Here is a 13,126-nt window from a genome sequence, read left to right on the forward strand (position 1 = left end):
TCTTCAACTAGAAGGACAAGGGCAGCAGTCACAAGCACCCCTTCAAGTCACACACCATCCTGACTTGGGACCACATCAATACCTGAAACTCTGACCCTAACAGAGCAGCGGGTGTGTCTACACCAGATGGACTGCAACAGTCCGGGGAGGTAGCTCACAACCACCTTCCCAAGGGCGTTTAGGGATGTGCAACAAATGCTGGCCTTGCCAGTGATGTTCACATCTCATGAATTAATTTTTAAAAAATGCTGCAATGGACATTTCCACCTCACAGGAGTTAACCACGGGTTGCTAAACACTCATGGGGGCGAATTTTACCGTCCCGCCCACCACGGGAATCAGAGCAGACGAAAGGTGGACCGTAGAAAGATCCGTTGACCTCGGGCGGGATTTTCCGGTTTTGGGGCGACCACGGCCAAAAAACCCTTCCCAAGATATTTTCAAAATGATGATGCAATGGTAAGACCCGAATGATTATTTTTAAGCTGTAAACTGCTCTGGAACTGCATCAATAAATTTACTGCAACATCAAGGACACATCTCTGTACTAGAATAGCATGACATTTATTTCCAATACTCCAAAGTGCTGGGAGGGAATTGCATAAATTACTCCAGCAATCTTTTGACAGGCAGTGATTTGCTGCTTGGTTTTCTACTCACCCATCAGATGTTGGATGCCTGGAACTTCAGACCTTTCTACGCCAATCTATTTTTAATATGCATGCTCACAATCTTGCCATTAGCAGAATTGTGATTAACTTGGTCAGCTTGCGTTTCTTTGATTGGTATTCACATAGTGACACCCAGAGTGTCGACCTGGAAAGACTACTGAGCCCAACCAGTCGCAAACAACTGCATTAACATGCAAAGTTGAAAGAAGATTGCGGAATTGATAACTCCACCGTCATGCACCAGTAAGATATTTCCTCCCAGACAGTTCTTTTCATGAGGCTACCAGCACTCAAAGATCAACAATTCACAACTCTGTGAAGATGCTGACCAGAGATAGAAAAGAAGCTATGGATTAAAAAATGCTGATGATTTTAATTTTTTGATGAACTGATAGGAAAACACTTCAGGTGAAAACTAAGCTGGCAAATGAGATAGGCTTATAAGAAACTTCGAGATGTACAAACTGATATTAAATCCAGAAAAAAATTCTTACTTTGGCAACATCTTCAGTTGATTTTCACGTAGTTCCAATATTTGCAATTTGGTCAATCTGAAAAGTAGAAAAGCAAACAATTAAACCGTCTATCAAATTCTCATGGGTGGCGGCGTTTATTAATCAATAACATTCATTTAGGTAGCAACTTGATCACAAAATACACCCACAGCCCTTCACAAATAAAGGCATGCAAAAGGTATGCCAAGAAGAGAGAGATGAGGAAGATTAAGATTGGACGGCACGGTAGCACAGTGGTTAGCATTGCTGCTTCACAAGCGCCAGAGACCTGGCTTGGATCACTGTCTGTGTGGAGTTTGCACATTCTCCCCGCGTCTGCATGGGTTTCTTCCGGGTGCTCCGGTTTCCTCCCACAGTCTGAAAGATGTGTTGGTTAGGTGCATTGACCTGAACAGGCGCCAGACTGTGGCGACTAGGGGATTTTCACAGTAACTTCATTGCAGTGTTAATGTAAGCCTTACTTGTGACTAATAAATAAACCTTTACTTTAACAGAAAATTCAGCTGAGGAAATGGATTTTTAGAAGTAGCAGTTTTTAACTTTCATCAAGTGGAAAGAGGCTGGGAGTTTTCAGGAAGCAGAACTCAACCAGAGCCAAGTTGGGTGATAAAAGTAAAGGATGCACAAAAGGTGGAGCCTTAGAGAAGCAAAGGAAATTGGAAGTGATAAGAGGATTGAAGGAAACTGATCGTTAGGATTTGTAGAAGAATTTCAAACTTAGTACTGAGGAAGAATTAAGAGGATATATAGACAGCAGGACTCTGGGTAAATTGAATCAATGCAAGATGGAGAATGGAACACCTGCAAGTACGGTACAGGAACAGTTTAGATCAGCAATGGGCAACCTGTGGCCCGGGGGCCCAATGCGGCCCATCTGGGTTCAAGTGCAGCCCACGAGATAGTTTGTTTACCACTGCCCACTTGCAGGGTTTCCACATTCCACTGATTTCCATACTATTTTCCTACTGGTACAACTGAAGTGATATGCAAGTAAAGAGCAAATGGAGGTGCGTGCTGATTGACTGAGAGCTGTGCGCTTCCTCTGTATCCAATCAAGCATAAATATTTATTTTGGTTCTTACCATTTGAAGTCGATGACAGTTCTATTAATATATAAATGACTGAGCATTTTCTATAACTCACTATCAAATACTTGGCATGCATCAAATGCATTTAATCTTATTCATGGGGGTCATGGTTAGCGAACAAGCTTGATTTCAATCTTGCGGCCCACTGGAGATGAAGGAAGGCCACTCCTGCGGCTCACTTATTAGCCTAGGTTGCCCGTCACTGGTTTAGATAGTGGGTGAAGATGGCACGTATAAGGGTTTCAGTGATAGTGGGGTTGAAGCAGGGACTGCAACTGGAGCTGCACTGGCAGGAGAACCGAGGAAGGAGCAAAGGTGACCACTGTTACAGAAGTGGAAACAAGTGCTCTTGATAACACACAATATGTGCCATTAAAAATTCCTTTTAGGGTTTCAACAGATGATAGGATTGAAGCTGCCTGGTTCAGCATGAGTAAATGATCAAAGAAGTTATGCACTCAGTAGTGACACAGTGGAATTTTTAGCTGGAGTGAAAGATGCCTCATCAATCTTCCCAATTCTAAGCTGGAAGTTACTCTGTGGGTGAGGGAGCAAAACTATGACTGGAAATGCACTATTTGCATTCAGATAGGAGCAAAATACTCGCAAAGGGCAATAACACAGAACGAGCTGATAGAAAAAGGTACTGAAGTATCTTGCGATATCAACCATAAAACGCATTGGAAGGGTACCATGGCCGTATCACAAAGGAGGCCATTCATAACTTTTCAGGACATAACCTACATCAGTGTTGCAATACTAGGAAAATCCAGGGCATATATACATAAAGGTGGGAGGCAGCACTTTGAAGGCAGCAAAGAAAGGTTGCAAACAGGGAGATAGATGGAGAGTCAGCTTGATTTGTTTTGTGGTGGCGCAGGCAGGCAGGCAGAGAGAGAGAGATAATGCTGGCAGTTTGAAGCAGATGGGGTGAATGCTAATTGCCCTGGCAATAAGGAAAACTGGTTGAGTGAAAGGGAATCGAGTGGGGAGGGAATCCAGTGCAGAGGTGATGGATACCTTGACATTTTTCAGCATCAAATAATTAGTTCTAACTTCAGTACGGGGAAGAAGTTGATTGGCAAATAACTGGTAAGTGGTGTTTAGAAGTAGTTCGTAAAAGTTAAGATGTGACAGGACACTCAGTTCAAATGAAATGTGCATCCTGTGACATGGGGAAGTCATGAATGCACCATGTGTCCTAGGCAAACACATCTGCAGGAAGTGTCACCGACTGCAGAAACCCGAACTCTTAGGTTCTGGTACTCGAGCAGCGGCTGGAGTCACAATAGTTCATCCCTGAGGCACAGAACTACGTGGATAGCACTTTTCGGGATGTGGTCACAGCACAGGTTCCAAACATGCAGGCAGGAGGGAACTGGGTAGCCTAAGAGAATCAGGCAGATAGTACAGGAGTCCCCTAATACTGTGGAGGATGAATTCCTGGAATGTGTACAAGATGGATTGCTGGAGCAGTACATTAAAGAACCAACTATTTTAGATTTATTATGCAATGAGAAAGGGCTTATAACCAAAGGACTAATAATATCCTTGCTATAGAGGGAGTACAGTGAAGGTTTACCAGGCTGATTTTTGGGATGGCAGGTCTGTCACATCAGGAGAGACTAAGCTGGTTAGGATTATATTCACTGGAGTTTAGAAGAGTGAGAGAGGATCTCATAGAAACTTATAAAATTCTAACAGGGTTAGCCAGGGTAGAATCAGAAAGAATGTTCCTAATGGTGGGAAGGGTTCAGAACTAGGGGTCATAGCTTGAGGATAAGGATAACCTTTTAGAACGGAGGAGAAATTTCTTCGCCCAGAAGGTGGTGAATGTGTGGAATTCACTATCTCAGAATGTAGTTGAAGCGTAAAATGTTGTGTGATTTCATGAAGAAATTAGATATAGCTCTGGAGGCTAAAGGGATCAAGGAATATGGGGAGAAAGGGGGAATTAGGATATTGAATTCAATGATCAGCCAGGATCAAAATGAATGGCAGAGCAGGCTCAAAGGGCTGAATGGCCTACTCCTGCTTCTAGGTTTTATGTTTCTAACCTTGCTGTAAAGAAGCTTGTTGGGAATAGTGACCATAATATGACATATATATAAAAAAAGATTTGACAGTTGACAGGTAATGGCTAATTTTTAAAGTCAGTCTACAACAAATATACATTTCTCTAAGACACAAAAATCCAACAGAAAATTTCAGAGATACTAGGGAACCAAATGAGAAACTGATAGAAATTAGTATTAATAAATAATGAGTATTCAAAAAATTAACTGATTGCTGATAAATCATCTGGACCAGATGAACTACATCCCAAAGTGTTGGAGGGGTCTACAGAGATAAGTGATCCATTGGTGGTTATCTTTCAAAATCCTATAGATTCTGGAAAGGTTCCTATAGACTGGAAAGTAGTAAATGTAACCCCACTAAGGGAGGGAGGGAGGGGGAGAATGGAGAACTACAGACCTAGTAGTTTGACCTTTCCCTGTTATTGAGGATGTGAAAACTGAACACGTAGAAAATTATAGGATTGGGCAAAGTCAGCATAGATTTATGAAAGGGAAATCATGTCTGCTAAACCTGTTGGGAGTTTTTAAACTATGTTACTTGTAGAATAGATCAAGGAGAACCAGTGGATGTGATGTATGTGGATTTTTGGAAGACCTTTAATAATGTCCCATGCAAAAGGTTAATGAGCAACATAAGAGCATATGGGATTGGAAGCAATATACTGATACGGACTGAGAATTGGTTAACAGGCAGAAAACTGAGACCAGGAATAAACGGGTAATTATTAGGATGGAAGGCTGCGACCAGTGGGGTACCGCAAGGATCAGTCGTGAGGTCACAGCTGTTTAGACTCTGTATAAATGATTTGGATGTGGGGACTAAATGTAATACTTCTAAATTTGCTGATGACACAATTAGATGGGAATGCAAGTTGTGAGGAGTATGCAAGGAAGCCTCAAGAGGACTTGGGCAGACTAAATGCGTGAGCAAGAACATGACAGATGGAACATGAAATAAATAAGTATGAAGATATCCACTTCAATAGAAAAAATGCAGAGCATTTCTTAAATGGAGGGGGGTTGGGAAGTGTTGATGTCCAGTGAGGATATGGGTGTCTTTGTTCATGAGTCATTAAAAGCTAGAATGCAGGAGCAGCAAGCAATCATGAAGGCAAATGCTGTGTTGGCCTTCATCGCTATGGGATTGGTGTACAGGAGTAAAGATGTCTTCCTGCAATTATATAGAGCCTTGGTGAGACTGCACCTGGAGTATTGTGTACAATTTGGATCTCCTTAATCAAAGACAGACAGTCTTGCCATAGCAAGAGATTGACGAAATTGAGTTTCAAAGAACAAAAGGTGGTCTCAATGAAACTTACAAAATTCTTACAATATGAGAGAGAGTAGATGTGGATAGGATGCTTTCCCTGGCTGCTGCATCTAGAACCAGAGGACTAGGCTCAAAATGGGCCATTTATGAGTACGATGAGGAGTAAACTTCTTCAATCAAAAGCTGGTGAATCTTTGGAATTCTCTATCCCAGAGGCTGTGGAAGCTCAATCACTGAACATGTTCCAGACAGAAATTGATAGATTTCTGGAGACCAATTAAATAGTTGAGGTCACTGAATATTTTTTAATGTTGAGTTCGGGGTAAACAGAAAAGTAGAGTTGAGACCACAATCGAATCAGCCATGATCTTATCCAGGAGCCAAACAGCCTATTCCTGCTCCTTATTCATATGCTTTTATGCGTCTGAAATGAGGATGAACTCTAGAATTTCTAGAGAAAAATCATCAAAATGTTGCTGCAATATCACCTTTAATGGATATATGCAAATATCAGAAAAGCAAACCCAATCTGGCTCATCAAGGCCATTCCATGCCATTGCGATGCTTTAAACATCACATAAGAGATTCGTATCACAGATGCCATGTGAAAGTAAAGTCTCCATAGTCCCAGATGAATATTGGCTGCTCTTCCCCTCAAAGGGGTGATTTATGACTGGTGGTGATTTATCCCGAGGATCACCGCACCTGAGGCAAGGGACAAGGTTGAGGAGGCATGGCCTTCATGAATAACCTCAGACAGTACAGGAATTGAACCCGTGCTATTGGCGTCGCTCTGCATCACAAACCAGCTCTTTAGCCAACTGAACTAATGGACTCCCATGCCATGCAGACCCCTGGGAGAGAAAACCAGATCAAAGCCCAAGGCTAATTCAGGGGAAAAATGGAAACTGAATTGTAAATTCCGTGTGTTTTATATAACCACATTTTTATTTTGCCAGACCAACATACAACAGGCCCAATACAAATGAAGCAAAGTTTAGGATCTATTTTCCATGACCCGTCTCCAAAGTACTATTTGCATATGATTTTATAGAACATAATCCAAACTACTGACACTCAGTCACAACTTAAGATTTTCAATGTAAGGAGATACACTTGGAATTTAATGTAATTCTGGCATAGGTTTCCACTTTACAACATATTCTGTTTCAAATGTGTACATCTGCTGGATCACTATTCAATAGCGCCTTCTAAATTTTAAATGAAATGGAAAGCAATGAATTGCAAAGCTGACGGAAAAGCTAATGTGGGTGTCCTTCAAGATCTCAGTTTCCAAAACACTTAGCATAGGACTCAACAGCAGGAGTTGGCCATTCGATCCTTCAAGCCTGCTCTCCCATTCAAGAAGATAAAGCATGTGAAAAATTGGCCATTTTGAGGCATAGTAATAAATGCGGAAGAGTTATTTTCACCACCATTTAATATTTACATGGGGATGGGTACCCAACTTGCCAACTGTACCACCCACTTTACATATGTTCAACACCCTTCGATCAACTGCACAAGGAGACTCCTGTCTCAGAATCAGAGACAAATACTCGAGCCACAATAATTTACACTGGCATATAAACAAACAAATGTTTAATGATATAAGTTACCAAGCTACAAAATCCAATAAAATTGCGCAAATTAAATGACGCACTTACAGTAATATGTTGATGGAGCATAGATTAACTATTATCAAGTCCATGTAAGCAAATAAACTCTGCAACTATGTGCTGTGCAAGCAGCCTCTGAAATTTTCTATTTTTAGCACCTTTATGGTTGAGAGCAAATGCTACAGCTGTGTACCACTGTAAATAAAAGGTCTTTTTCTTTGGACATGTACTCCAATACGAGTTACAACATTGTTTACTTGTGCTGAACCGTCACACATTTGTCAAGTGTATAGTTATCATCTCATGTGGAATATGCTATACGAGACAGCATATTGTTGCACAAAAAAATGTCAAGAATCGAAGTCTGTACCAATCCAGATGCAAACTCGAGAATTTTCTTTGTTGGAAAAATACCTCGAAAGCATTACCCATTATTCAACTTTTTGATGAGGGGCAGCAGGAGGGGAAGCATCATGTAAAACAACATTAAACAACTCTTTGCTGAAAACAATCCATCCCTACATCGCTTTGAGATCATTTGTAAAAATTTGCCCCCTGACACACTGAAAACTCGGTCAGAGATGTGTGGCAATCATGATGCGGAGATGCTGGCGTTGGACTGGGGTAAACACAGCAAGAAGTCTCACAACACCAGGTTAAAGTCCAACAGGTTTATTTGGTAGCACAAGCCACGAGCTTTCAGGGCGCTGCCCCTTCATCAGGTAAGTGGGAGTTCTGTTCTCAAACAGGACATATAAAGACGCAAACTCAATTTACAAAATAATGGTTGGAATGCAAGTCTTTATAGGTAATCAAGTCTTAAAGGTGCAGACAATGTAGTGGAGAGAGGGTTAAGCACAGGTTAAAGAGATGTGTATTGTCTCCAGCCAGGACAGTTAGTGTTCTTACAGGATATGGCGCTCGACTCATTGATCGACAGTTCTGACGCGCCACAGCGAAAAACTACACCGACCTCCTCAGAAGACAAACACGGGACACGGTGGACAGAGAACCCTTCGTCGTCCAGTACTTCCCTGGAGCGGAGAGGCTATGACATCTTCCCCGGAGCCTTCAACATGTCATTGATGATGACAAACATCTCGCCAAGTCCATCCCCACACCCCCACTTCTTGCCTTCAAACAACCGCACAACCTCAAACAGACCATTGTCCGCAGCAAACTACCCAGCCTTCAGGAGAACAGGGACGACGACACCACAGAACCCTGCCACAGCAACCTCTGCAAGACGTGCCAGATCATTTCACGTGTGAACACCATCCACCAGGTACACGGTACATACACTTGCAACTCGGCCAACGTTGTCTACCTGATACGCTGCAGGAAAGGATGTCTCGAGGCATGGTACATTGGGGGAGACCACGCAGACGCTACGACAACGGATGAATGAACACCGCTCGACAATCACCAGGCAAGAGTGTTCTCTTCCTGGTGGGGAACACTTCAGCGGTCACGGGCATTCGGCCTCTGATCTTTGAGTAAGCTTTCTCAAAGGTGGCCTTCACAATACATGACAGCGCAGAGTCGCTGAGCAGAGACTGATAGCCAAGTTCCGCACACATGAGGACGGCCTCAACCGGGATCTTGGGTTCATGCCACACTATCTGTAACCCCCACGACTTGCCTAGGCTTGCAAAATCTCTAACTGTCCTGGCTGGAGACAATACACATCTCTTTAACCTGTGTTTAACCCTCTCTCCACTCACATTGTCTGTACCTTTAAGACTTGATTACCTGTAAAGACTCGCATTCCAACCATTATTTTGTAAATTGAGTTTGTGTCTTTATATGTCCTGTTTGTGAACAGAACTCCCACTTACCTGACGAAGGGGCAGCGCTCCGAAAGCTAGTGGCTTGTGCTACCAAATAAACCTGTTGGACTTTAACCTGGTGTTGTGAGACTTCTTACAAATTTTTCAATCCCCATACCTTTCACTCGCACATATATTACACTTCCTTATTCCTCAAACAGAGATGGATTCAAACTCCTCTTGAGACAAGAAATCTGTCCTTTTCAAGATACCAACTAAAAAAGATCAGATAGCACCTCAATGGTTATATTACTGGACTAGGCACCTAGAAGTTGGACTCTCAATTCAGAGAACACAAGTTCAAATCCCACCATGACAGCTTGAACAGGTCCAGCTAGTAAGTGACCAAGTGGAATTGTTATGAAAACCAAGCTGCCATCCCAGCAATTCCAGCCCCACAACAGCAAGGCTGACCCATTAACTGCACCCCTAAAGTGGATGATCAAACCATTCACATGCATCAAACTGCTGCAAAGAACATGAGCAAAAGCAAGTGAACCACTCGGCGACAACCTAAACATCAAATCAGGGCACGAGAAAGGCACAAAGTTCCCCTCGCTAACGTTTCCAAGTCTAACTATGTAAGTACAGGATGCCAGAAGCTGCTGTGAGGTTTTTCCCATCATAACAGTGAATGCAGTTAATCTCACCCTTATCTCTACAAAATCTGGGCCAGTGTGGGGAAGGAGAAGATACATGGCAAACATTGTAAATTTTCTTAAAACAAAGCTTTTTAGTCTCTTGTACCATGTGGCAAACTTAAATGATCGCCGTCACTAGCATTGCAATCTTTATAGGCAGACCAGGCTAAACACACAAATAACAGGATTGGATGAAATGCATTTTACACTTGCATTCATTAAATTTCATCTGTCATCATCTGTTCAAATTGGTTAATTTGAAGTTTGAGATACTTCCTCCAAAACCACTAGTTCTATCCCTTCATCACCAAATACATCTATCACCAATTCAAGTTAAGGTTTCGAATCCAAGTCATTTAAGTAAATTAACAATGATGATCCCATGACTAATCCTTGGTGCATCCTACTCTACTTCATCCCCATCTCTCCCACCCAACACACATTTACAAAGCTCCGCTAAGAAGTATAATCATTTTCCACCCACGCCCAATTACTTACCAAGCCCCAAGCAAACTGGGATTTAGAATTAAAGACAGAAACATTTGAGGAAAATAAAGGCTTTAATTCAGTTATAGCAGGATACAGGATTCAGCAAGCTATTTGCTACTAGTCAAGTAACTTAAAAACTTAGAGACACAAGTAATTCACACAATGCTGCTTCCACTAATTTTTTCCAGGGATGTATAAATGAGGCCTGGATATTGCAACCGAAGGAAGATGAAAATGATTACTTTAATAAAATTGACTATTTTTGTCGATCAGTTGGCAGAAACAGAGTGCGACTCTGCTTCAACCCTGTCCCAAAAGGTACTTTAAGACATAACAACTGTCATCTACAGACATGAGGTTGCTGCATTATGGATGGGCACTCAAACTTAACTGACCTGATCTCCATACAGCTGGCAGCAACAAAAGACCCACTCTTTTTCCCCGTAAAAGTTGCCATATGCAGTCTGAATAACTGTCCCCCTCTTCTGGTCTGCTAAAGACGGTGTCTGTGCGCTTTTGTTGCAATCATGCAGACACAAATGTCTGAGAGAATTTTAAGGGTCCGGACTGTGCTCATGAATGACAAATTGGCTCTCAATATAGCTTCAATTGCTACGTCTTTTTAAACCCTTTTATTTCCTCAAATGTTATTGTATACCGCTCTTGGCAGTGATTTCACTGAAATCCTAGTTAATCACCGTTAGAGAACTTAAGTTATTGGAAACTGACCCTTTTCTTCTAAAAAGAGGGGGAAGTTCAGCTAACATGCAGATGGAACATTCCACTAGTCAGACTGCAGGAGACCAGATGCAAATGTAAAAAGAACAATCGACTGCAAGAGTCCCATGACCCAAGCTGAAAGGTCAGCCAAAGTGTTATCGCAAATATCATGACTTTCCTTATTCAAAGGGCACCTTCCAGTTCCTTTGCAAAACACATTCTGATGGGCAAATAAATTTCAAAAGGCTCCTCCTCCTGAAAAGGTTCAACTAAAGCTGCAAATTTAGGTATAATCTGGAGTTATCACTCCACAGTATACGGATACAAAGTCCCTAGGAAAGAGGTACCTTAACCCAAAACACCGCAATGAAGTGGTTGATATACAAACTTAATTCCAAGAGTGATTAACGGATGTAAATAAATGCAACCAGGATCTCCTTCTCCTACAAACAGAGAAAGGACGAAACTAATTAGAAGCGACAGGAAAGACAAGGTGGAGATAATCAACAAATTTAACATCCCAAGGTGCTGTATATTCAACTGCCATAGAACAGTGCAGAAAGGAGGCCATTCAGCCCATCACGTCTACACCGACTCTTTGAAACAGCATCTTACCCAGCACACCCCCGCCCCTCCCTCCCAACCCCATGCATTTATTTTGGCTTATCCACAAAACCTACCACCTTTGGACACTATGGGGCAATTCAGCATGGCCAATCCACCTAACCTGCACATCTTTGGTCATATCTGACACGTGTATACATTCCTCCATTAATCTTCCTTTCGGGAAAAAATTAAAAGCTCGAGTACCGTCCTGACCACTCAGAGGAAAAATGACAAGAAGTAAAGCATAGAAAAACAGAACATGCTGCAAACACTCAGCAGGTTGGGCTACAGAGTTACAGTTTTAAGTCAATGACCATCAAATGGAAAGATAAAAATTTAATGGGTTAACTACAAAAGGGAAGATCTAAGATCGGCAGGTGTGATTAAATGACATCATTCTCATCACCCGCCGTCCAAAAATAAAATGGAAAAAGTGGTTAGGATCTGAAATTGTTGAACGTAGTGGTCCAGATTTTGCAGTCAGCTGCGGAGCAAGAATGCTCGCTGCTGAACCTCAAAGAAAGCGGACCACAAAGATCTAGCGATTACTGTGGTGGGAATTTCTCCTTTCCCAATGGCAGTTTAAGGTTTGGCGCCAGATCCAGAGATGCCTTTGCATGCACCAGTTGTATTGCCAGCAAGCAGGGAGGCAGGTATACACACGCAGCAAACCAGGAAGTTAGAAGCACTTAAAATCCTTCACTGTTGAACTTAAATTTTCAGATTGCTCAAAAATAGAAGCTAAAATAAAAACAGATTTTTTAATAATCATAGAATCCCTACAGTAAAGGAGGAGGCCATTCAGCCCATTGAGTCTGTACCGGCCGCAATCCCACCCGGGCCCTATTCGAGTAACCCCACGCATTTACCCTGCTAATTCCCCCGACACTAGGGTCAATTTTTTAAGCATGGTCAATCAACCGAACCTGCACATCTTTGGACTGTGGAAGGAAACCAGAGCACCCGGAGGAAACCCATGCAGAACACGGGGAGGAAGTGCAAACTCCACACAGACAGTAAACAAGGCCTGAATTGAACCTGGGTCCCTGGCGCTGAGAGACAGCAGTGCCAACCACTGTGCCACCGTGTGGAACTCTTCTAAAGCATATAGCCCATCAGGGTCAGCGAGCTGGTTCAGCAGTGGTTATGAAGCTGGTCCACCATTAAAAACTCAATTACACCTCGGGATGGGATGGGCAAGGAATCCTGGTCGAGTCAGTGATGCCCAGCTCCCCTGAATGAATGAACAATTCAACAGGTGTAACTTTCTGCAGGGTTCTCACAGCAAGACTAAGAGTGGAAGTTTTTGTCAATTCATGATTGTAATGGCGATTGCACTCATGCGAATCTCTGTGGCACACCCAGTGGAACAGCATAGACCTAAAGGACAACAATTTCGGGATCACTATTATTCTGCCCAACACAAGGCTCTTGAAGTCACTGTGGAGTATTTCGTTCCATTTCAGTGGAGTAATGATGGCAAATGCTGACGTTTTCAACATCTGGGAGCACTGAGGAGCACACGATTAGTTGAAATTGTTATAGATAATAGCTAGAGAGATGTGGTCACACCCAAGGTGCAGGAAGATAGATGAGTGAG

General features: G+C 42.4%; 1 protein-coding gene across 3 annotated transcripts in view; it reads right to left on the reverse strand.

The window, feature by feature from the left end:
- Positions 1–13,126, reverse strand: part of erbin (erbb2 interacting protein) — a 247,254-nt gene that overhangs the window by 84,603 nt on the left and 149,525 nt on the right. For all 3 annotated transcript variants that reach the window (XM_078215035.1, XM_078215036.1, XM_078215034.1), the window contains exon 6: positions 1,166–1,222. In XM_078215035.1, the coding sequence (XP_078071161.1) occupies positions 1,166–1,222 (57 nt within the window). The remainder of the gene's footprint in view (positions 1–1,165; positions 1,223–13,126) is intronic.

The sequence above is a fragment of the Mustelus asterias genome, chromosome 6 (assembly GCF_964213995.1).
Source record: "Mustelus asterias chromosome 6, sMusAst1.hap1.1, whole genome shotgun sequence".
NCBI classification, from domain to species: domain Eukaryota; kingdom Metazoa; phylum Chordata; class Chondrichthyes; order Carcharhiniformes; family Triakidae; genus Mustelus; species Mustelus asterias.